The 26445-nt window shown below is 36.4% G+C and overlaps 1 protein-coding gene across 3 annotated transcripts in view; it reads right to left on the minus strand.

Annotated features, from left to right (window-relative positions):
- The window catches only part of RALGPS2 (Ral GEF with PH domain and SH3 binding motif 2), a 200701-nt gene that overhangs the window by 119825 nt on the left and 54431 nt on the right, over window positions 1-26445 (minus strand). For all 3 annotated transcript variants that reach the window (XM_047076945.1, XM_047076946.1, XM_047076947.1), the window contains exons 5-7: window positions 19109-19192; window positions 8598-8687; window positions 2838-2930 (exon numbers count right to left, since the gene is read on the minus strand). In XM_047076945.1, the coding sequence (XP_046932901.1) occupies window positions 2838-2930; window positions 8598-8687; window positions 19109-19192 (267 nt within the window). The remainder of the gene's footprint in view (window positions 1-2837; window positions 2931-8597; window positions 8688-19108; window positions 19193-26445) is intronic.

The following is a 26445-nucleotide window of genomic DNA, read 5'->3' on the forward strand; positions in this document are numbered from 1 at the left end:
ATGGCCATCTCAAAGTGCTTACCTAATTCAACTTATCAGCAGCATTTGACATGGGGTGATTATTCTTTCTTGACACACTTTCATTACTTGACTGTAGGAAACTCCTCCCATGATATTTCCTTTGCTGATCCCTCCTCATTTTTCCAATTTCTAAATCTTAGAGAGTTCCAGGGCTTTTCATCTGTACTTTTGACTCAGATGATCTTATCCAACCTCATGCTTTATATACTATCTTTATACTGATGATCAAAAATATATATATCTCTAGCCCCAACTCCTACTGTACACTTATATACCTAACTCTGACCTTACAGTTCCACATGGATATTTATCACCCAACTCAAACTGTCTTTGTGTAAAATAGAACCCCCCCCTGCCCCACTGCCAACACAGTGGCCCCAGAATATCAGTAAATAGTATCTCCATTACCTGACTTGATGCCACCTCTCCGGACTAGTCTCCTACCATCAATTACTCCTTATTCCATTCTGTCAACACCGAGCACCCCATTCTTTGAACATTATCGGGGCCTTTGTACTGGCTATCACCTTTGCTTGAAATTCTTTTCTCCCAGATTTCCACACAAATGGTTCTCTCAATTCCTCCAGCTCGTTACCAGAGACTCTCTTACCATTCATATACATTCAAAGTTAACTTTTGAACGATACGGGTTTGAACTGCACAGGTCCACTTATATGGGAATTTTTTATAGTACAATACTATAAATGCATATTCTCTTCCTTGTGATTTTAATAACGCTTTCTTTTCTCTATCTTACTTTACTGTAAGAATACAGTATATGATATGTATAGCATACAAAATATGTGTTAATTGACTCCACGTTATTGCTAAGACAGTCAAGTCAACAGTCAGCTACTAGTAGTTAAGTCTGTCGGGGAGGGGGCGGTGTCAAAAGTTGTATGTGGATTTTTGACTGTGCAGGGGGGCTGGCATCCCTAATCCCTGTATTGTTCAAGGGTGGATTATATATATAAAATACTTCCCTGCTTTCTCTCTATCCCATTTAATCTGCTTTATTTTTCTTCAGAGCATTCATCACTCTTTACGATATAACATTTATTTATTTATTTACAGTTTATCTCTTCCCAGCAGACTGTTGGCTGTATAAAAATGGGACTCTGTCTGCATCATTTACTGCTCTATGTCAAGCAATTAGTGCCTGGCACACTATTGACTATTTTAAAGTTTAATATAAACACCAAAGATTTTATTCAGATTAATAACCAAAATTGCTAAATAAAAAAAATTATTTTCCATGTAAATACATGAGGGAGATGACAAAAATATCTTAAAGAAAAATAAAAATTAACTTGAGGGAGATGTATCTCATTTATAAACCACAATATAAATCAGAGTATAATTCTTTCCCCAAAAACTTCAAAGATGGAATTCATTATTGTATATTTATAATCATTTCCATTCCCCAGTGAAATTCAGATTTTAAGAAGAGAGAATAAGGCCATATTATTAAAAAGAATTTTTAAAGTAAGAAAGCCCTTCACTCAGGTGTTTCTAAATGCAAATAAAATATAAACAGGATCATAAGCTCTCCCATTTTAATGTCTTTCCAATACAGTAAAGCACCCTGGTTTTCATGAGAAACATCTGTCTCTTCAGATACTACGGAAAGTAAAAGCAATACTATGCTAATTAAAAATGGTTATATTTTAGTTAGAAAAAAAAAACATTGTTTAAATTTTTTTCCATGATACTTAATATGCTACATAACAAATATTCTATTGTGCTCTCTTTGTTGTTTTTTTTTTTTTTAAAGTTTTAAAAGTTAGTCATGTCTTTATCACAGGGCCCAAAAAATACAATAATCTTTTATACAAAATGTAATAAAGATTTAATTGGATCTAAAATTTTACTTATATAACATCTAAATGAAAAATACCGAGAAAGCTTGAGACCAGTATCACATCACTCAAATATTAAGGTACATAAATTTGCAGAAGTCAAAATTAACACCCTGACCTTGTCAAAGTGATAAAACCAAATATAATAAACATATATCAGAATGTGCAGCAACACTGAATAATTCCATGTTAGGTATCAGGTTTTTCATTATTCCTTAGGAAAAAATCTAAGAGTTTATTAACTAAAAAATGGTAATTTACGGGGCGCCTGGGTGGCGCAGTCGGTTAAGCGTCCGACTTCAGCCAGGTCACGATCTCGCGGTCCGTGAGTTCGAGCCCCGCGTCAGGCTCTGGGCTGAGGGCTCGGAGCCTGGAGCCTGTTTCCGATTCTGTGTCTCCCTCTCTCTCTGCCCCTCCCCCGTTCATGCTCTGTCTCTCTCTGTCCCAAAAATAAATAAAAAACGTTGAAAAAAAAAATGGTAATTTAATGTTTGTAATGTTGTAACATTCCATTTAACTAAAAAATGGAAATATTAATATTTAATATTCACTGAAAGTTGCCATTTAGATCTTCCTCGAACTTTCCGAAAGCTTAATCTTTATAAGATTAAATACAAAAAAAACATTAAGTGCAAAAAAAAAAACACTTTCCCATCAGTAAACATGAAATGCTATGTTATCAAAGATGCTCACACAAATTCTACAAAAATGATTTCCTAAATGGCAGAAAGTAAGAACCGAGCTATAATTTATCCCAAAATTACCTGGCAAGTCTAGTGAAACACTTAGAGAGGAAAATGTAGGTTTCAAGAAAAAAAAAAAAAACAGTACAAAATAGTTTAAAGATCCAAATCTATTATCATAACATTAACCTTACTGAGAACTACAAAAGAAGTAAATAGATCTTTACTTCCAACAAAAAGTCCAACCCTGTCATTAACTAGGAAGTTTACTTACCGCCCATGTTTTAGTCAACCTGAAGATTGGGGCACTCTGTAAGCCAGAAACCACCGCCATAAGTGCATGAAGGTTATTCAGCTCATACAGTTTCTGAAGATTTAAGAAAAAGGGAGAGGAGAGATGAAAAATAAAAAGAATAAACACAACAAAACTTTAGATTAACAATGAGTAAAATCTAGGCAATTGGTAGTGTTCCAGTACTTATCACCCTTATTGAGATTTGTCTTTAGAGTACCCACCATGTTTACAGTAAACTGATTTTGGCCCACAACAGAATTTCCGTGTTCTAACCTGGCATTGTCCCCAAGTGTTGGGAACACATCTACCTCTAGCTCAGTAATATATTAAGAAAACCAAAGTTATAGCTCAGCATCAAGTTTACCTAGTATGATCATGCACCCTAGTTTCCAGTAAGGAGTCTCCTTTACACTGAAATGCTAAGCCTCTGCCTTATGATCCCAGTTTTATGAAAGGATCTACACCCAGGATCCTGATATGGTTTCCTACTCAGTATCCTCATAATTCCAGGACGAGGGTTCAAACCTGCCTTCCACAGCCTTCCTCAATTTTCTGCTTCCTCCTGGCTGAATTCTCAGATTCTTTGTTCTTCATTCATGTTGGGACACCAACCTGCTTTCCAATACTAGGCCTTGCTTTACAGTCTCCTTGTAGAACTCCTACCTAACATTAGGTTCCATCAGTTTGCTAAACAGATCTATTTGACATTTATTGCTAACTTCCCAGATTTCCTCATACTACCATGTGCTTACATCCTAATGGTCCTATCTAAAAATCATTTAGAATGGTCCTCACCCACTACCAAAAGACTCCAGAGCAAAAAATTCCTGTTTTTAACTGAAAAACTCCAACCAATATACCACCTTAACTCAGGTCTCAAAGAATTGCCATAAAGTTTCAAGAAATATGAACTCAATAAAACTCAATCTTTTTTTTTTTAACTTTTTTTTTTAATGTTTATTTATTTTTGAGAGAGAGACAGAGTGTGAGCCAGGGAGGGGCAGAGAGAGAGGGAGACACAGAATCCAAAGCAGGCTCCAGGCTCTGAGCTGTCAGCACAGAGCCCGATGCGGGGCTGGAACTCACGACCTGTGAGATCATGACCTGAGCCCAAGTCGGACGCTTAACCGACTGAGCCACCCAGGCGCCCCAATAAAACTCAATCTTAAAAACATGGAGAATGAACACACATAGGAAACAGGAATTCACAAATGAGAACGACGTTAGGTACTGGCCTCAAAATGAAGATTAAACATGAAGACATTATCCAGAATGCAACATGAAAGAAAAAGTGTTTTAAAAAAATGTCAAACAAAGGTTAAGAGACATAAGAGGTTTAAAAAAAAAAAAAAAAAGGCCAACATTTATCTAGAGGGAGTTGTAGAAGAAGATGATAAAAAGCAATGGTAGAAGTAATTATCTGAGAGATAATGGGAGATTATTATTTTCCCAGAGGACTAAAAAGACACTAATTCCTGGTGCCTAAAGAAACACAAAAAAACGGAATAGCATTTTTAAAAAATGTTTATTTTTGAGACAGACAGAGGACAAATGAGGGAGGGGCAGAGAGAGAGAGAGAGAGAGAGAGAGAGAGAGAGAGGGAGGGAGGGAGAGAGACAGAATCCACAAGCAGGCTCCAGGCTCTGAGCCGTCAGCACAGAGTTCAATGCAGGGCTCGATCTCATGAACTGTGAGATGGTGACCTGAGCTGAAGTCGGACACATAACCGACTGAGCCACCCAGGCGCCCCTGGAATAGCATTTTTTTAAGAACAAGATGACATAAAGATACTTCTAGGCAAAATAAAATAAAGATTAACGAAGGATTTTTTTTAATGGTGTCAGACACTCAATATCACTAATCATCAGGGAAATGCAAATCAAAACCACAGTGAGATATCCTTTCATACTGGTCAGACTGGCTACTATCAAAATGACAAAAAATAACAACTGCTGGCAAGGATATGGGAAAAAGGGAACCCTCGCACACTGCTGGTGGGACTGTAAACTGATGTGGTCACTATGGAAAGCACTGGGAGGTTCTTCAAAAATTTAAAAACAGGGGCGCCTGGGTGGCCCAGTCGGTTAAGCGTCCGACTTCGGCTCAGGTCACGATCTCACGATCCGGGAGTTCGAGCCCCGTGTCGGGCTCTGGGCTGATGGCTCAGAGCCTGGAGCCTGCTTCCGATTCTGTGTCTCCCTCTCTCTGCCCCTCCCCCGTTCATGCTCTGTCTCTCTCTGTCCCAAAAATAAATAAACGTTTAAAAAAAAAAATTTAAAAACAGAACTACTGTATGATTCAGCAATTCTACTTATGGATATTTATCTAAAGAAAAGGAAAACAAAATTCACAGTATGTTCATTGTAGCATTATTTACAATAACCAAGATATAGTAACAACCTAAGTGTCCACTGACTGATGAAGAAAGATGTGGTATATATGATACAATACAATATTACCCAGCCATTAAAAAAAAAAAAAATGAAATCTTGCCATTTGTGATAACATGGTTGAACTTAGAGGGTATTATGCTAAGTAAAATAAACCAGACAAAGACAAATATAGCATGATTTCATTTAAATGTAGAATCTAAAAAACAAATGAACAAACAAAACAGACACAGATTTATAGGAAAAAAACTGTTGATTATCAGATGGGAGGGCTTGGGGGAGTGGGCAAAATAGGTGAAGGGGATTAAGAGGTACAAACTTCCAGTTCTAAAATAAGTAAGTCAAGGGGACGTGATGTACAGCATAAAAATATAGTAAAAAATATTATGATAATTCTGTATGGTAACTAGACTTATTGAGTTCACAATGCATAAAAATAATGGATCACTGATATATACCTGAAAGAGGATATTGTTTGTTAATTATTCTTCAATAAAAAAATGGTGCCAGATACTCAAATGAAAAATATGAATAATCCATAATTCCTACATACAGAAAAAATTTTTTCCACATAAATACTCACATACAAAAATCAAAGCTATAAAATTTTCTTAAATGAGATACTCTTTTTTTTTTTAAGATGATTTCTTTCTTTTGAGAGAGTACGCGTACGTGTCGAGGAGGTGCAAGGAGACAGGGAGAGAGAAAATCCCAAGCAGGCTCCGAGCTGTTAGCGCAGAGCCCAATGCAGGGCTTGGCCTCACAAGCCGGGAGATCATGACCTGAGCCAAAATCAAAAGTCGGATGCTTAACCAACTGAGCCACTCAGACACCCCTTAAATAAGATACTCTTAAAGGATATAATAAAAATTAAAGATCACTAAGTTTGACTACTAAAGTTAGAACATTTATATGAAAAGATAACATGAAAAGAGTAATAAGAGAAGTCACAAATATAAAGATGGATATAAAAACATATATTGGAGAAGCAGTATCTAAAATTAAATTAAAAAACAAAAATCAATAAAAGATCAACACCATAAGAGACAACTGTTCAAAAATCTTGAGAAGACATTTCAGGAGAGAAAACCTAAATGGCCAACACTGAAAAAATGTTCATTCTCATCACGTTCAATGAAAGCTATTGTTCCGTCATTTCTTTAAAGGCAATTTATCTTTTCTCTCTATACTTCTAGGGCTTAACCCCTCACATGAGCACAAAGAGAATCCCACAAGACAGCTTTCTAGCAGCCATGTGTACAGCAACAAAAATCTGGTAACTATCCAAGCCAGAGTATACTGAAGAATTGGTGGTAAATGCAAGCAACCGAACACTCTACAACAGAGGCACACCCAAAGCCATTCGGCAACAGTGCTGAGTAAAAACACCAAGTTATAAAAGTATAAAAGTAATTATGGAATAATTTAAACAAAATTCAAAAATATAAACAACAATCTATTACTCAGGAACACACATATGTACAAAACTAGAGAAGAAAAGCTAACGTAAAGTTCAGGGCAATGGTTCCTTTGGTAGCAGGAGGGCAGGGGACTGCGTATGCGGAGGCCTATCAGAGTTCAGTGGGCAGTGGGGACATGGGCGTCCACTTTATGATTCTTTTGATACTTAAAATATACTTTACAATTTTTGTGTGTGTCTATAGGATGATTAGTTTTATATGTCAAACTTGATTAGACTACAGTACCCAGTTATTTAACCAGACAATAACCTCAGTTTCGCTGTGGAGCCGTTGTATAGATACAGTTAACATCCATAGTCAGTCGGCCTTTTGGCTAAGATCAAGTGTAAATAAAAGAGACTACATTTGATAATATGGTAGGCTGCATCTAATCAGCTGAAATGCCGTAAGAGTATAAAAACTGAAGGTTTCTCAGAGAAGAAATTCTGCTTCAAGACTGCAGCTTCAATTCCTGCCTGAGGTTTCTAGGCTGTCCACCTGCCCTACAATCAATTTCACACTTGCCAGCCCCTTCCCCCAACCATCGGAGCCAATTGCTTAATCTTCTTTATACATTTTACATACATGTATATTTATTCTGTCTCTCCAGAGAACCCTAACGGACACAGTCTACTAAACAAGTAAAAGACCTGCAAGTTTTGAAACAGACGGAATACAGAAGGCAGAGTCAGAATAGAGGGATTTAAAAGACAGTGTGAGCCAAAAAAAAATTATGAATTTACAGCTTGGGATGAAAGAAACTACTGTCAAAAATAACTTAAAAGTCTGAAAGTCTGAACTGGAATTACATGATTACTCGAGGAGGAAGGTAACAACGAGCTTGATAGGCAGAATTTGGTGGTTTTGAGTGGAACATGCAAAGCCCATAAAAAAACTAACAAAAATACCAGAAAAGAAAAAAACAAATTCAGAATGTATGGAGAAAAGACATGAATTTCTGCTAGCTAAAACCCAATATTTATCAAACATATCACAGAGAATGTTTTCAGAAATTTTATGACATTGCCACAGATCACATTTTGAAAGCTAGCTCTGCCACCTAGTGCCACAGAATGTTAGAATATAACTGCTTCCAGGTGTGCAAGGAAATTACGGAGGCGTTCCGACCTATAGCAGTTACAATTTTAAAATAATTACGATAACTTAAAATTGTAAAAATGGCATTCTCATTTTAGTCCACCTTCATTCAGACATGAGGTAAGTTATGAATTTATTCTAAGAATGGTGAAGATGTGGCTACAATTATACCACCCTTTAGTGAACTTACCATAAATTTAGAGTTGTCAGTTTTAAGGAAATATTAGTATCCTCTTGTGGAATGCCTTGTTCACCCTCCTCTCTGAATTCTGACCATCCTTGAAATCCATGTTCCTTTTCTCTTGCTGCATTCATTATCTATGCCCCACAATAACTACTCAATTAACATATTTGGTTAACATCCTCTTTATACTATTCCTTTAAAAATAAAGTCTTATTCTCCACAGGGTTGGCAGTGATAGATTTCAAAAACAAATAATCGATATACATTTTCCTACTTAATCCTATAAGGCTTTCTCAATTACCTGCAGAAGAGTCCAGTATTTTGTAAATACTATACTTCACCATAATCTGATCTCTGCCTACTTATCCAGTCAAATAAGTAATATATTCCAGCTACTCTAAGACAGGGAGGGGAGAGCTAAAGGGAGGAAGACAGGAAGAATAAAGAAAAGGCAAAGAAAACAGGCATCCAATCGAAAGAGTCAACATATTAATCAACAGGTCTTATTTTCCAGGGTCAGTAAATAGTAAATAAAGTATCACGGGCAAATAGTCACTCACAATGCTGAATGGCTGCACTCAAAAATAAAAATACAAGTCTTTCTTACCTTAGCAGTTTTAATATAGTGGCTCAAAACTTCTGCTCTAATTTTTAATGTCTGAGCATGAAGAATTTCTCTAACAACCCAAAAGCTTACCTGCAAATAAAAATTAAAAGGCGTTGAATGGCAAGATTCTTTACTCACAAGGATCAAATTAATGACAAGAGCTACTTGGTGAATGACCTATATAGCTGGTTAAAAGACAATACTTTTTTTCTCCTTCCGGCTGCCCGCCAGGATATAACCAGTCTTCAAATGTTGCATACATTTCATATATACATGATATGTATGTGCATAGAGATATACATGTGTATATGTGTATGCTTATACACACACACACACACACACAACATGACTACGAGTTTTGATTTGTAAAAGCAAAATAAATTTTGAAGGAGTTAATAAAACTGGTTTTATTGCATTATTACAACAAGAACACTATACAAATACATGTAATTTTATTCTGAAACATCATGGCAGAATTAGATAAGCTCTAAGATCAGACATTATAAACTATGCTACTTAGGGCAAGTTTTTCTGTGGCTGTGTAATCCCACATTGCCATTTATTTACATTATGAAATAATACCATAAAGAAAAGTCACTCTAAAATTAAACTAAGATTATATTTTTAAAATCATGTAATGCTTTCTAATTCAATAAACCACCTTTACAATTTCTTTTAAAAACCATTTATCAGAAGGCAGGCTAAATCTAAATTACTAAAATGCTCTATGTACTCTGATGAAAATAGTTTGCTTCTCATAAATATAACATATTTTTAATTCATTTACTATGAAAATAAAATCAAGGCACTCTCAGTTGGCTTGAACTTACACAAATCTAAATACAAGGTGTATTAGCAAGAAATGATAGTGCAAAACATAGTCCCACTGCCTCACATTTCTTATCCCTGTTTTAGTGAGAAACATTTCAGATTTTACTTGCAACTTTCATCTATAAACTGCCAAAATGTACACATTTTGTATATATTTTACAAATGTATATGTAAATATAAAATGTATATATTTTATAAAGCCATATTCATATTTGTTACTATATCTGGGCTACTAATGACAATAAGTATCCCCCATTCTGATAAAGTACACTTCTAAAATATATCAAAAGCTATACTTTATTTTGTCAACAACCTTGGCAAATATCACCTGTAAATTTAAACTAAACTGCATGATTACTGACTTTATTAAATTTAATGCCAGGCAAATTTTTTTTTCATTTTTTTTTTTAACATTTATTTATTTTTGAGACAGAGAGAGACAAAGCATGAGCAGGGGAGGGACAGAGACAGAGGGAGACACAGAATCCGAAACAGGCTCCAGGCTCTGAGCTGTCAGCCCAGAGCCCGATGCGGGGCTCGAACTCACGGACCGCGAGATCATGACCTGAGCCGAAGTCGGACGCCCAACTGACTGAGCCACCCAGGCACCCCAATGCTAGGCAAATTTTAAGACAAAATGCCATCATGATTTTAAAACATGGCCAAAAGGTCTCTGTCATTCTGTCATTGAAAGTTGGGGTCTATGTCACCTGTCATGTCATCTGGACAGGCTTGTGACTGCTTTAATGAACAGAAGATGAACAAAATTGATGCTAACTTCCAGAAGATGGTCATAAAAGAAAGCCTCTGCCTTGACTGCCAGAACATTCTCTCTGAGGTTCCTGAGCTACTGTGTAAGAAGTCCAACTTCTGTCCCTGCTGGACAGGCTAAGTGCAGGTGCTCCCCAGTTGACAATCCCAGATAAAGCCAACCATACCCCAGAATACTGATCCAGAATGACCCACACAAAGATACAGTTCAATAAAATTACTGGGAAAAAATCTTTTGGCCACTGAGACAAAAAGATACAGTGATTTTTAAGGAAAAGAAAATGTAATTATCACCGGACTTATCAACAGTAACACTTGTCAGAAAAAAAAAATGGAGTAATATATCAAAAATCATCAAGGAAAGAAAATTGTACACAGAGGACAGGCACATTTGCCAGCATGCAAGAATTCAGGAATTACTATTCTCACGAGCCCTTCCTGAGTACTGTAATGGGTAACAAGCTACAGGCAATCAACATGCCTTGATAATCAGGATTCTGTGAGTAGAAGAAAGAACATGTGGACGCAACACAGAAGAGTTGGAAAAAAAGTCTATAGTCGGTCCTGAATTTGAATTACAAGTATCTATACGAACTCATGAGATATTTTATCTTTAAACAGTTGTTTGTCTATGTGTGTGTGGACGACATATAGAAATCTTAGCTACCTCTGCTGAAAAAGGCATAGAAAATAGCAATGAGCATTCCTAGCATTCAAGTCCATTTCCCCCTGTAAGAAACCAGGACTTATTAAAGAACGTTGATTCCATATACAGGGAGGGGATGGGAGCAGGTAATGGACAAAATGAACCTGAAATATCTTTGCATACCAGATGGCAAGGAAACTATTAAAGACTGTTAGAATCATGACAAAGGACATGAAAGTGGCTCAGCTGGTTAAGCATAAGACTCTTGATTTCAGTTTAGGTCATGATCTCATGGTTTTGTGAGTTGGAGCCCTGCGTCTGGCTCTGTGCTGACTGTGTGGAGCCTGCTTGGGATTCTCCCTCTCTTTCTGCCCCTCCCCCTGCTCTCACTCTCTCTGTCTCTCTCAAAATAAACAAACTTAACAATATACTTTTTTAAAAAGGTAATAACTGCAATGGGTTGAAACACATCATATATGATGTTTTAATTTGTAAGTTCACAATGGTACTTAAAAAAAACTACTTGGTCACTGTTAGAGGAAGACAGAACACCAATTCACTATCTTCAAAACAACTAAATAATGGGAAAGAATTGAACATTTATCCTTCCTTGCTTATAGGAAATGGATCTCTGGGTAAGCAAATACCAGATGAGGGAAAATGTCTCTTTATAAAAGCATTCCAACTAATAAATGAAAAAGAATGAAATGTGAATTAACCTTAACATTTTTTTAATGTTTATTTATTTTTGAGGGGGGTGGGCAGGGAGAGAGGGAGACAGAGAATCCAAAGCAGGCCCCAGGCTCTGAGCTGTCAGCAAGGAGCCAATGCAAGGCACAAACTGTGAAATATGACCTGAGCCTAAGTCGGACGCTTAACCAACTGAGCCATCCAGGCGTCCCAGCCTTTTAACAACTTCAGTTAATTAATGGATCTAGACACAGCTGCTAAAATCCTGAAAAAGACAACCAGATATTATGTGCCTCCTGATGAAAAAGAAGAAAAATAACAAACACAACACATATTCTTGCCAAAGACACTGAACCCAACTGAATCCTTGGAACCAGCACTAACACCCAGAAAACATAATATATTACACTGTATAGATGCAATCTAGATTGTGGGAGACTCAAAATTAGGTCAAAATGCCTAGGTGAGTCCACAGGTAAATGATAAGGAAAAGAAAAGGAGAAAATGCCAATTAAAAAGTCTTAAAATTTAACAAATTTTAAAAATTGGCAAGGGTAAATAGTTGTGTCTGGGGACACATTTAGGTGATAAAACTATAAAAAGACACACAAGAAAGTGAGTATGATAAAAGGACAGTGATTATTCCTGGAGGAAGAAAGGGTGTGACTGGGCTGAGGTACATGTAGGAGTTTCTAAAGTTCAAGTTTTACTTTTGGTCCGGGTGATGTTACAAGGATATTTGACAATAGTTTATTGAACCATGTATTTGTTTTGTGGGTTTTTTGTATCCACATTTTAATTTACAGTAAGTTATGAGTAAGAAAATAAATGGGTAAGAAATACAAGAATAATAAAAATGACCAGGGAGATTTTAAAATGACAGAACTTGTGGGGCGCCTGGGTGGCTCAGTCGGTTAAGTGGCCGACTTCGGCTCAGGTCATGATCTCGCGGTCCGTGAGCTCGAGCCCCACATTGGGCTCTGTGCTGACAGCTCAGAGCCTGGAGCCTGTTTCGGATTCTGTGTCTCCCTCTCTCTGACCCTCCCCCGTTCATGCTCTGTCTCTCTCTGTCTCAAAAATAAATGAACGTTAACAAAAAAAAATTAAAAAAAAAAAGAAAAAAGAAAATGACAGAACTTGTGAAAATGAAAAAACAAAAGTGAAATTAAAATTAGTAAGAGCTAGAATGAAAAGGTCCGTGGAGATAATGATCTTTGTTTTTCCTGTTCACTAATATATTCCAAACACTGAGAACAGTGCCCAGGACACAGTGAAGCTTAATAAACATTTACTGAATAAAAATGAAACCTGAATCATTTTATATCAATTAGGTTGCAAAGTCTGATGATACCAACTGTTGATAAAGATGAGAGTAACGGAAGTTCTTGTACTCTGCTAGTGGGAATGCAAAATCAGTACAATCATTAAAAAAAAAAGACACCATCTTTTATAGGTAAACATGCATACATTCTCTCTGACAAAAATTTTATATCTAAACACACATTTTTCTAACCAATTACAGTGGGGTTTTTTTACCCACTTTAATGTATCAATTTAGTAAGTCTAGGTAGCAATGTTACTACTTTATTAAGCAGAAAAGATCAAAGAACATATCATCTAATACAAATAAATATTATTTCAGAATACTTCTGTTTCAGCTGTGTGTCTACACTGAATCACAATGTAAAATATTTTATCTTATCATGGGTCACCATCAAAAAAGTTTGAAAGCCACTGCCTAGAGAAACTAGTATACATAAGTACCAAGACTCAGAATATTCCTAGCATCATTCTTCATAATAGCAAAAAATTAGGAAACATATCTCATGGTCATCCTCAAAAGAATGATAAATTCATTTTGATATATTCATACAATGAAATGCTAGAAAACAGTGAAAAATCAATGAATTAGAGCCAAATACATCACCATGGCATCAGAGAAACACAAAGTGAAAAAAAGCCAACCATAAAAAAATATATATATAGTCTGATGATACATTTTATGAGGATGAAAAACAAGATTATACAACATGCTGTTTCAGGATACAAACATTTCCGATGAATCTATAAAAGAATTACAAGAAGAGTTTAAAAAACTTTTAAAAACCTGCCCAAAAAACCAAAACCCAAATTTTCAGATAATGGTTATCCTTAAGAGAGGGTACAGGGAAGAATATGTAAAATGTTTATAGAGTTTGGGTAATATTCTAGCTCCTAGCTTAGGTGGTTAATTCAAAATCATTTATTAGAATGCTTTTTAATACACATTCATCACATGAACTTGCCATTTCTGTAGGCTAACAATGGTTGAACATCAGCAGTTTCACATGATTCAAACAAATATTTAACACATTCTTTGAAATGTACCAAATATTTCATAAAAAAGTAAATCCTAGAAAACATTTATTCATAGGATATTTTTAACTGTAGTTGCTTTATTCAGTTTTATAATCATATAGAAGTGTTATAAAAACCTTATATTTGCAGCCAAAAATATGTTAAGCTTCAAGATAGTTTTCTCAACTGTTTACATGGAACACTTCAAATGTATACTGAACTAAACAGAAGATAATAATGAAGTCCCTGATGTACAGCAACCAGTTTCAACAATTACCAAGTTATGGCCAAACTTTTTCACCTCTATCCCTCCCTTCCCCTCAAATGCCCCAGGAATACTGTGAAGAAAATCATAGATAATATATAACTACATCTATAAATTATACTTTCAGAAAGTACAGTCTTTTTTAACAAACATAACCCATTATCATGATCATTCTTAAAAGCATTAACTTCTAATTATCAGTCGTATTTCCAATTATCTAAAGATAATGTCTAAAACAAATTTAAACAACCCTTCCCCAATAAAAAAGAAAACAAAAACAAGAACCTCCACTGGCCAGAAGGCATGCCCCCAAGTTGTCAGAGGAATATCCAATATAGAATGATGATTAAAATTATGACATAGTTCAATCACAGGAGATCACAGAGATACTAAAAATGTTTTCAACATATAATGATATAGGAACATTTAATGGTATGCCATGACAATAAGGCTATAAATTACATGCACAACATGATTTCCATTAAATTAAGAAAAAATAAAGAATGAAGAAAAGGATATATGCTGAAATGTTAACAACAGTCATGTCCAGGTATTTGTTTTCCCCTCAGCTTTTTATACATTTCTACATTTTTTCAATTTCCCTGCCATACATATTATTTTTTGATAATCAATAGAAAGCATAATTAAAAATTTTTTTTAATGTTTTTATTTATTTTTGAAGGGGAGAGAGAGAGAGTGAGACAGCATGAGCGGGGGAGGAGCAGAGAGAGAGGGAGACACAGAATTCAAAGCAGGCTCCAGGCTCTAAGCTGTCAGCATAGAGCCCGATGTGGGGCTTGAACTCATGAACTGTGAGCCGAAGTCGGACGCTTAACTGACTGAGCCACCCAGGCGCCCCAGAAAGCATAATTTTTAATGGGATGGGAGAGAGTTCCATTTCTGGTAATGTGGAGTAGCTGGTATCTTTGGGAATGCTCATCTGATTATAATTCCAAATTATAAAAACAACTATTTAAAACCACAAGAGAGGGACGAAAAGAAGGCAGAAACTGGAGAACTGATCCTTGAAAGAAGATGCGTTGGATGAGATTTGCACTTGGTTCACTGAGGATGCTTTCTAGTTACCACAGTGTGGGCAACTAAAATTCAAGCAGAAGGCCATAGTCTTAATGGCTTCAAAAGTCAGAAGCCAGCTGGCCAAAAGTGAGGGGATAAATTCTAGAAAGGAAAGAAAGATAAGAAGGAGATTTCCCCAAATCTATATAAAAATGTCATCTAACTCTCTGGCTGACCTTGGAACTGTGCATGTGCAAGGGAAACTCTAAGAAGCCTAATTGAAAACAAAACCTAAAGGAAATTATCTGTTCTCCAAAGGAGAGACAGAATTTGAAGTTTGAGTCCAGCGAAGTTAACTGCTTGCTAAAATAAAAATCAACACTCTTCAAAAGAGGAAAACAAAACCATTATTACACTATATGTTAACTAACTTGGATTTAAATAAAAATTTTAAAATGCAAAAAAAAAAAAGGGAAAAAAAATATTGAAGAAAAGTCATAAATTAGTCAGAGATAAATACCATATGTGGAATTTAAGAAACAAAGTAAAGGAGCCAAGGGAAAAATGAGAGACAGAGGCAAACCAAGAAACAGATTCTTAACTATAGAGAACTGGTGGTTACTGGAGAGGAGGTGGAGGGGGAATGGGTTAAATAGGGGACATGGATTCAGAAGGGCACTTGTGATGAGCACCGGGTGATGTATGGAAGGGTTGAATCACTGAATTGTACATCTGAAACTAATATTATGCTGTATGTTGACTAACTGGAATGTAAATAAAAGCTTAAAAAAAAAAAAGAGGACAACGGAATCCAGAATCACTATTATGTATCATCCATAATGATAACTATAAAACTTTAAAAATTATCATACATGCAAAGAAACAGAAAAATGGGACAGTTAAGAGGTAAAGCACTAAAAGGACAAAAACAGACCCCAAGATAACTCTTTTGTTATAATTAGTGACAACTAGATGCAACGTGGGATCCCAAAGTATCTTGTAACAATAACAAAAAGGATATTAGTGAGAAAACTGGGGACATCTGAATAATGTCCTTAGCTTAGTTAATAGTACTGTACCAATGTTGATTTCCTGGCTCTGATAACTATACTTCTGTAAGATGTTAGCACTGGGGGAAGCTAACATCTCATATGGAATATAAGAACATGGAAACTCTCTGAACTATCTTTGTACCCTTTCTAAGTCTGAACTGAAAAGCAGAGATTCAGACTGAATTACAAAAATGAAAGGTATGTTAACTAACTAGAATTTAAATAAAAATTTGAAAAACAACAAACCCCCACCAAAACAAAATAAACCTTAGATTCCTTAACATTAAATTGTTGTTGTGCATGTGATTGTTGTGAAGTTCAACTGGGGATATTTTTGAGAAAATATAGAGAAGAAAATGGAGTAAAAATGAGTTCTTAAAACAATTATAATCTAGTTCTGTTGCTAAGACACTAACGATGTATTTGATCAAATAATTTGATTCTTTTAATATATATTTAAGGAAAATTTAAAAAAAGGAAAAACTACCACTTATCAAATTCAAATGGATGTCAAATGGAATACTACACAGCAATAAAAATGAATTATTAATGCATGCAACAAGAATAAATCTCAAAGACTTTATGCTTTGAGAGAGTGAAAGAGACTAGTTTCAAAAGGCTACGTACTATATGATTCTATTTATATAAAAGTCTGGGGGCGCCTGGCTGGCTTAGTCGGTTAAGGGTCCGACTTCGGCACGGGTCATGATCTCACGTTTCCTGAGTTCAAGCCCCATGTCGGGCTCTGCTGACAGCTCAGACCCTGGAGCCTGCTTCAGAATCTGTGTCTCCCTCTCTCTCTCTCTCTCTCTTCCTCCCCCGCTTGCACTCTGTCTCTCTCTCTCTCTCTCTCAAAAATAAATAAAGATTAAAAAAAATTTTTTTTAATGTCTGGAGAAGGCAAATACAGTGATGGAAAAGAGCTCATTGGTCACCAAGGGTTAGGGATAGAGAGTGGGTGTGACTACAAGGGTACAGCACAAAAGAAATTTTTAGGGTGATAAAAGTGAGTTTTGATTATACTTATATAAATCTACATATATGTTAAAATTCCTAAAATAAAAAAAATAAAAAATAAAAAAAGGAAGACCCAACGATATGCTGTCTACAAAAAACTCATTTTAAAAATAATATTGCACACAGGTTTCCTCTAAAAGATTCTGACTTCTTTCAAAATTTGCTATTTCAAATGTCCTATGATCCCACTAGGAGACATTAATAGAGTAATGGAGCCATTAAGTGAGATTATACGATCTATTATGATCTGGAATAAGGATAAAAGCTTTTGGTACAATGTGACATATCTGACTCTGACAACTTTTCAGCTTAAGAATAATATTATTGTTTAAAATGTAAAGTCAAATTTGTGAATATTATAATCATGTTTTTGTATGGCAAAGAAAAAAATTTTTACTGTGGTAAAAAAATTCTGACCAACTCAGAAAAATTTTGAAAACAACTTCTATATAACTTGAATATGAAATTCAGTGTAAGACATGCTTGCCCTGTGTCCCTAATAATGATTTAATCTAATTTTTAAAAACTTTGATCGACTTCCATTTTAGGGAATACAGTGAACCAAATACCCTGAGAAACTATTTGCTACAAACTCCTAGAAATGTTGGGTTGAAGACAAGAAACTTTTTAAAAAAATGTGTGGCTAACTTGAAAGGAAGGATTTCTTCCCCTAGAGGCCAAAACAAAGAGGGAAATAAAGGCAAAGCAGTGGTTACAAGAAAGGGCACTACAGCTGCCCATGGAGGATTTTCTCTCAGTGACATAGGGGCTCGGGATTTAATACTCCTTCAAATACAAGGACCCCATCTCTACTCTACCACCTCTATGTCTATCTAAGGGATCTTCAAAGGGCTAAAATGTAGACTAAAACAATTCCCTTATTGGCAGAGAAAGGCAGAGTAGATGGAGAAAAATAAGTCTTTTTAAAAAATGTTTATTTATTTATTTTGAGAAAGAAAGAGAGAGGGTGCACACAAGTGGGGGAGCGGCAGAGAGAGAGAGGGAGAGAGTGAATCCCAAGCAGGCTCCGCACAGTCAGCACAGAGCTCAACACGGGGCTCGATCTCCTGAACTGTGAGATTGTGACCTGAGCCGAAATCAAGAGTCAGATGCTTAACCGAATGAGCTACCCATGTGCCCTGAAAAATAAGTCTTTTATAAGAATTTGTAAACATCCCTTAGTTGGATTTGGAGTTGAAATTTCCACTACAGCAATGTACGGATGTTCCCAACCAAAACATATAAAAAACTGTCCTAAGTCAGTATAGTCCTTGGTACCAGCAAAAGCAAACAAAAAACATTTCAGAAGAGATATACCCTCACTCTAGGTGGCAGCAGAATTCCCACAAAGTACAGATATAAGCTTAAATGATGAGTGCTCAATCCAAAATTAGAAAATGTATAAAAATACAAACCATTTTGAGTAAGGATTAGCAGAAACGACAGAGAATTAGTACTCCAAGGACTCTGGATAATAACAGAAATTATAAAATAAAATGATGAAAATTATCTAAGAAATATAAAAAAAAATCACACTAGTGTAAAAGTGTACACAGACTTGAAATAGAAATGACCCATCTGAAGAGAATTAGTGAACTGAAATACAGAACTGAGGAAATAATGCAGAATGGAACACAAAGAAACAGATATAAAATACAAAAGGTTAAGATAACAGGTAAAAAAGAATGTCGAGTACCAACAAATTTCTAACAGAAATTACAGAAGAAAAAAAATAGAGATCAGGCAGGGGGACAGTATTTGAAGAGATACTGGCTGAAAATATGCCAGCATTCATGTGAAAAGCTAAACTACTTCTTAATGAAAAATTATATATTGAGGAACTGAATTTCAGAAACTAAGTATCAAAATTTTATAGGCAACTCACATGATTAAATCTTCGTGTGAAGGCAACAGCATTTGGTGCAGAACTGTATTTTTCTTTTTTATTCCATCCACAACTTGAAAGCTCCTGAAAAAATAGGTTAAAAATAAGTTCATGAAATAGCCCAGTTTTCTTATTATATTAAGGGTTTCACAACATTAAAGACAGTTGTGTCCCCTCCTAGAGCCATTTTATTCAAGAGGAACATATCTAATACTGTAACCATTCAGTTAAATCATAAAAACAAATTTTACCCGTAGAATATAAGAGGGCAAAATTACCTGTCTATTAGAACACAGGTAACTAGACCTACACTCCACAGGGAGATTGGTGGATTCTCCTTCTGAAGATATCGGAGTGTCAACAGAAGGACCTACAGATAATGAGAGCTAGGCTTCCTACAACGTACAGTGAACCCTACTAACTGTCAAGCCCCATTCCCAGTCAGTTACTCAGAGCTTCCAATCAGCTTTCCAGTACCTTCTTCTTTGAGCTGACAGCCAACTACCCCATATAAGTCATGAAACCTCTAATAAAAGGGCTCTTGATACCCCACAGGGTCTGTCAAGAGAATTCAAAGGGCTCAATAAACTTAAAAACTTAAATTTCTATTTTATACTAACTTCTGATATGACATTCCTTTTTGTCTTAAATGTAGAGTACAGATTACAGAAGAAATGGCAATGCATGTGACGTTACCATTGATAAAAATCACAGATATTTTCATTTTCATATCACATTACAGTTAGTGCAGATAGCTCAAAACTATCATTGATACTCATCACTAGTTTGATATTATGAGCTCATCATCTCTGGATCTTACTTAATGTTAACATAAAAGCACATATATATTGCTATGTGACAGTTTTACAAAATACTTTGGGAAATGTATTTTAATAGGATTGATTTCCTTTGATTTTAAAGAAGTGTTCAGATTCACAGGCTTCATTCAGGGGCCAAGGGAGTCCAAGGTTCAAAACAGGTTAAAGATCCTGCTATAGTACCAATAACCACCACCAAAAAGAGATAGAATCTATAGGGAAAAAAAAAAAAAAGACTCTGAGGAAGCTGAGTTAGGGAAGGGAACCAAAAAAACTGAGAGAAGAGAAAGACAAAACCATATATTTACTACTCTCAGATAAGAATAGGTATTGCTCCCATTAGGCAATAATAGAAGGATACATTCTATTCAGAGAACAAAACACAGCCTTTGGAAATGAAAAACACACTAAGGGAGACTTTAAAAATCACTGTAAGAGTTGTGAGATAAAGGTGATAGAATCTTTTAAAAAATAAGCTCAAAACAGGATCCAAATATTCTGTTAATTAGAGAGTCCGTAAAAGTCAATGTCTCAATAATAACAGGAGTTTTATAATTTTTTTAATGTTTATTTATTTTTGAGAGAGAGACAGAGTGTGAGCGGGGGAGGGGCAGAGAGAGAGGGAAACACAGAATCTGAAGCAGGCTCCAGTCTCTGAGCTGTCCGCATAGAGCCCACATGGGGCTTGAACCCACAAACTGCGAGATCATGACCTGAGCTGAAGTCAGACCTTACCAATTGAGCCACCCAGGTGTCCCAATAACAGGAATTTTAAGAGAGAACAGAGAAAATAGAGAAAAATAACTTACCCCCCAAAAAATTTTTTTTTAGTTTTATTTTAGAGAGAGTGTCTGTGTGCATGGGCATGCAAGCAGGGGAGAGAGGGAGACAGAATCTTAAGGAGGCTCCCTGTTCCGCATGAAGCCCAACATGGTGCTCCATCACGTGATCCTGGGATCATGATCTGAGCTGAAATCAAGAGTTAGATGCTTAACTGACTGAACCACCCAGGTGTTCCCCCCCCCCCCCGGTAAATTTTTTAATGCCCCTCCCCTAAGAAGTCGAAGAACAAGATCTGTCTAGTGTTCTTTACAGTGGATTAAATTTTTAAAACCCTCAAAACAAGGCCTAGCCTCAAAAAACCTGTAGCACACTGGAGACTAAGAGATTAAATCTGTAAGATTCAAAAACAAAACAAAGTCTTCAAAATCCTAGAATTCTGTCCAACAAAAAAATGAATTAAGTATGAAAGTATACTACAGACATTTTCAGACATACAAGTGTCAGAGAATTTGTTTTCTAGGGACCTATTCTCAGCTAGGAAAATATGTGGTTCCTCAAAACAAACGAGCAAATTAAGAAAAAAAAGACATGGGATCCAAGAAACTGAGGAACCAATACAGAAAGAAAATATTGCAAAACCCAGTTTATCAATAAAGGGAGATCCTGGGACATAGCTGTGAGCAGAGCTTAAGAACAACAGTCCAGATAGTAACTAAGCAAGAGGTAAGAGATTCCAAGAGAGATACCTCTCAAAAATCAAACAATACCTAAGTGTTTGAACACACTGAGAAGACACATTCACTATATTCACTTCTGGCAGAAGAATTAGTGACAAGTATAGAGAAAGCTTAAGTAAGTTGTTAGCTCAAGGAACACAAAATTTAAGTAATCATGGCTTCACTGTAAAGAATAGCTGAGCCATGATTACTTACTCATGTCGAAACTGTGACATAACTATATGTGAAAAAGAGGAGGAACAGAACTGCATAAAGGTCAAGGGAAACAATATAAAAGTGTGAAATCATTTTCTATAGTACAGAGTCAATATATCATATCTAAAATTTTAAAAATCAGGGGCAGCTGGGTGGCTCAGTCAGTTAAGCGTCCGACTCTTGCTTTCAGCTCAGGTCATGGCCTCGCAGCTTTGTGGTTTCAAGCCCTGCATCAGGCTCTGCACTGGCAGCTCAGAGCCTGCTTGGGATTCTCTCTCTTCTCTCACTCTGCCTCACTCTGCCCCACTCTGCCCCACTCGTGCTATCTCTCTCAAAATAAATAAACTTAAAAAATTTTTTAAATCATAAAGAATAGACATTTAGACATATTATTTGAAAACTGGACATAAATTCCTGCAAGAAGGAATAGTTAAGGCACTGGATGAGCATGGGGCTCAAGGGTGGAGGCCGGTGGAAATACGGGACTTCTTAAATGTGATGCATGCCTGTCTTCCATAAAATTTTAAAACAGAAACAGAAAGAAATGGACTGAGGAGGGGACTGAGGAAACAGTTACGGTGATACTACAAAATCTAACTAAAACACAAAAATTAAGGTAATGTTTGTTTCCTTATATTGGAAAAAGTGGTAGATTCAAGATATCTTGGAGGCAGGCAGGATCTGGTCAAAAATTGGATCCACACAATGTAAGCCAAGAATGAGGTGTCCAGAGGTACCAAGACTCCCAAGTTTTCGGCTTGAGTAATGGAGATGAAGAATACTAAAGGAAGAAATGGCAATCATTGCTTTAACACAGCAGACAAGCAGTAAATGCTCTGAAGATACCAATTACTTTTTTAAAATCTAAAGCTAGATCACAAACTTCAGATTTGAAATTACTAAAGGAAAATATGGAACAGAAACAACTCTACAGTAAAAAGACAACTGCTTGTTAGCCTAGATACAGGCTCATTTCACATTACCTCCTTGTACAGACAGAAAATATTTAGTGACAGATACTACACGAACATGAAAATGACATGACAGCTATATTAAAAACATCAAACTTCTAGAAAATATTTTTTCTAAAAATATTAATATAACCATATTAATGTAACTACATAAAGATGGCATATTTTAGGACAAAATTCCTCGGATTAGATGTACAAATACTGAGCTCATTTTAAACCAATTAATATAACTTCCAAATACATATTAATGCTATTAATATACAGTGTCTGTGTCAAATTGATGTCAACATAGCCATTTGATAGAGTTCAAACTCAGTTATGCAGCTTTACACAAAACGTAAATGTCATTTTCCTGTTATAAGTAAGGCTGTACCATAAATAATGAATATCCTTGCACCTTCTCTGACATTTCTGATCATTCCCTAAAAATATAGTCCTAGAAGTAAAATCACTAGGTCAAAGAGTCTGAACCCTTTCAAGGCTTTGATACCTGTCAAACTGCCCTCCTGAAATACCGAGTCATTTATACCACCACTATTGAGTCACTTTCCCAACAGTCTCACCAAATCTGGGTATATTTATCCTCTTTTTGTATATCACTACTTTAATTTCCCCAACTGTAAGGAAGAAGTGCCTTTGTTAAAAGAAGTGAAAAGGGGGGCGCGTGGGTGGCTCAGTCAGTTAAGTGTCTGAGTCTTGATTTCGGCTCAGGTCAGGATCTCAAAGTCTGTAAGATCAAATCCCATGGTGGGCTCTGTGCTGACAGTGTGGAGCTTGGGATTCTCTTTCTCCCTCTCTCTCTCAAAATAAGTAAATAAACATTTCTTTAAAAAAATTGAATGAACAAGATTTGTTTTAAAAAGGAGAGAAAAGGGAGGGTGGAGGCTGTGAATCACTTATAAACCCACCACTGAGAGAAAACCCATGAAAATACTTTCCCAATCTTGTTTACGTGCAAAAGGGGGCCTAGTTTTTTGTTTGTTTAAAGTAGCCAGTACTTTTATTGTCCTCTTCTGTGTGATTTAATCTTCTGGTTTTATGCTTAAAACCTTCTCATCCAGAGAACAGGTGTCTTAACAGCAGCAGTGAAAGAATTAACACTAACAGAGATTACCATGTGCTAGGCACTATTATAAGTGCTTTATACATACTCACTTGAACCTATCTTCACCATTATAAATTATTATGATAAACAAGGAACCCAGTAAAAGTGTCAGTGAATTATGGCTTTATTTTTTTACATGAAAACCTTTTGACTGCTTTTCTGACTCTTCAAATAAAAAATAAGAGGTTTTGAAAAATTCATCCAATTCTTGGAACATTGCAACATCATTAACTTAATGGAAAAATGCTTTGTCCCTTAACAGAACCCTTGGAAGCCAACAGAAAGGAGGTGGGATGAATCAATCTATAGTCACATCACTTGGGAGTACATAGATTAAAATTCCACTGGAGCCCTCCGTTCTAAAGGAATTTGTACTTAAAAATTGTGAAGAGGGGCGCCTCAGTCAGTTAAGCGTCCGACCTTGGCTCAGGTCATGATCTCGCCACTCTGAGTTTGAGCCCGGCATGGGGCTCTGTGCTGACAGCCCGGAGCCTGGAGCCTGCTTCAGATTCTTTGTCTTCCTCTCTCTCTGCCCCTCCCCTGCTTGCGCTCTGTGTCTCAAAAATGAATAAACGTTAAAAAAAATTTTTTTTTAAATGTGAAGAAACAAGCAGGTTTTTTAAACCTCTTTTTTTTTTTAAACTTTTTTTTTTTTTTCAACGTTTATTTATTTTTGGGACAGAGAGAGACAGAGCATGAACGGGGGAGGGGCAGAGAGAGAGGGAGACACAGAATCGGAAACAGGCTCCAGGCTCTGAGCCATCAGCCCAGAGCCCGACGCGGGGCTCGAACTCACGGACCGCGAGATCGTGACCTGGCTGAAGTCGGACGCTTAACCGACTGCGCCACCCAGGCGCCCCTAAACCTCTTAAGATAGTAGCTACCATTTCCCCTTTGAGACAATTCTATGTTACTAGCACATCTAATATAATAAACTGTAACTGACAGAGAACAGATTAGTGGTTCGAGGAATTAAGGACGGTGGGAAGTAGGTAGGAGTGGGGCTGGCTGACTATAAAGGGGTAGTACAAGGGAGAGAGACCTCTGTGGTATTGTAATAGTTTTGTATCTTGACTGAGATGATGGTTAGACAAAACAACACATAAGATGTTATAAATAAATAAATGTTATAGCAGTCCATTCCCTGGTTTTGATACTGTACCATGCTTATATGAGATGTAGCTTCTAGGGAAAACTGAGTGAAAGATAAATGGGACCTCTCTGCGGTATTTTTGCAATTTCATATGAATCCCTAATTATCCCTGTACTATTTTCTGCAAGTTCCAGTAAATCTGTTGTTACTTCAAAATAAAAAGTTAAACAACAACAATAACAACAAAAATCCATTTAATGAATTATGGAGCTGAAATTGCACTGGGTCTCCAAGAACTCACTAATTTCTTCTTAAACCTTGACATGCATTTGTATTAGCTAGCCTTAGAGGAATTTTGCCCTGCCCCAACTCTCAACAGCCACTGAACTTCTCTGAGAAAAAAACTGCTCTTTCCTTTGCCTCGGACTCTGGATCTTCCTCCAAGAGACACTAGGGAACAATCTAAGAAATAAATCCTCCCACCCATGGTATCTTGCATTTGACAGCTGAGCAGCCTAGTCAAGGGTTATCCTATACTAAAACATCTCCCATGAATACCAAAAAGAAAGCTTAGTGACTCAAAGGATTTTTTTAAAGGTCTGATTTAAGAACAGGACTGATTTGAGTTGCGTACACCATGTAAGTCAGCCTCTATTTCAGCAAAGGCTCAGTGAAATAGAGCAACCTTGATACCTCTTAAAATCCGTTCAAATGGATTTAACTTAGAATTTTAAAATCAGGCAGTAAAGAGCAATCTAACAGTAACTCACACATAAAGGCAGTTTTTAACTGGGCATTGAAAGTGTATTTGCAAGAATATTCACGGGTGCATTTTGAGCCCTGAAACTGTCGAGCCCGATTTTCCACTGAGTTTATTTCGGAAGCACATGGGAAGCAGACACCGCAACTGAGGACCACCTACCCTATGAAAGAATTACTGAATTTCACAGGAGCCACAGCTTCTCTTATGCCTCTTGTAGGTTTGTTCTGTAAAGTCAAATTCTTGATCTAAATTTCATCTTGTAGGTTCCAACACTCTTAAAAGGACTGCTCTAAGGGTGATGTTGTAGGGATACCTAAAGATAGAAGAAGAGAAAAGGCCAATATAGACCAGCATGTAGACAGAGAATGAGAGAAGAAAAGAAAAGGCGATGGAATGTACACAAGACTGCGGGGGTGGGGGGTCCTCACAGGAAGAAGACAGTTTGTTTCTTCACTCAAGTATAGTTGACACATGAGAGAAGATAATTATTGCTAAGGCACTCTTATGCTCAAAAATGCAAAGCTTTTTTAAAGGGATATAATATACCCGTTAGCATTCGTCCTATATGGCTATTTAGAAAGAAGTCTCAGCCACAGACGATGTGCTTGCTACAACTCCTGTATTTTTAATCAACAGAATAAAGTTTTGAAACTATAAAACTGCAATATGATATGTGAGGTCAAAAGATCAATTCTCTTTCCTAACGTACTCACATTCTCTGTTCCCCTCCATCTTCCTCCCCACACATTAGTTAATTAATTAATTAATTAATTAACACTGCCCCTGTAACGATAGCCGAGATAAAGGCAGGTGCTACCTTCTGCTACCACCGATGCCGTGGCACACCTCCTCTCCCCGTCAGTCATGTTCCT

Source organism: Lynx rufus, unplaced genomic scaffold (assembly GCF_022079265.1).
Source record: "Lynx rufus isolate CCGP_SWC_20201006 ecotype Redwood Valley unplaced genomic scaffold, mLynRuf1.p SCAF_15, whole genome shotgun sequence".
NCBI classification, from domain to species: Eukaryota; Metazoa; Chordata; class Mammalia; order Carnivora; family Felidae; genus Lynx; species Lynx rufus.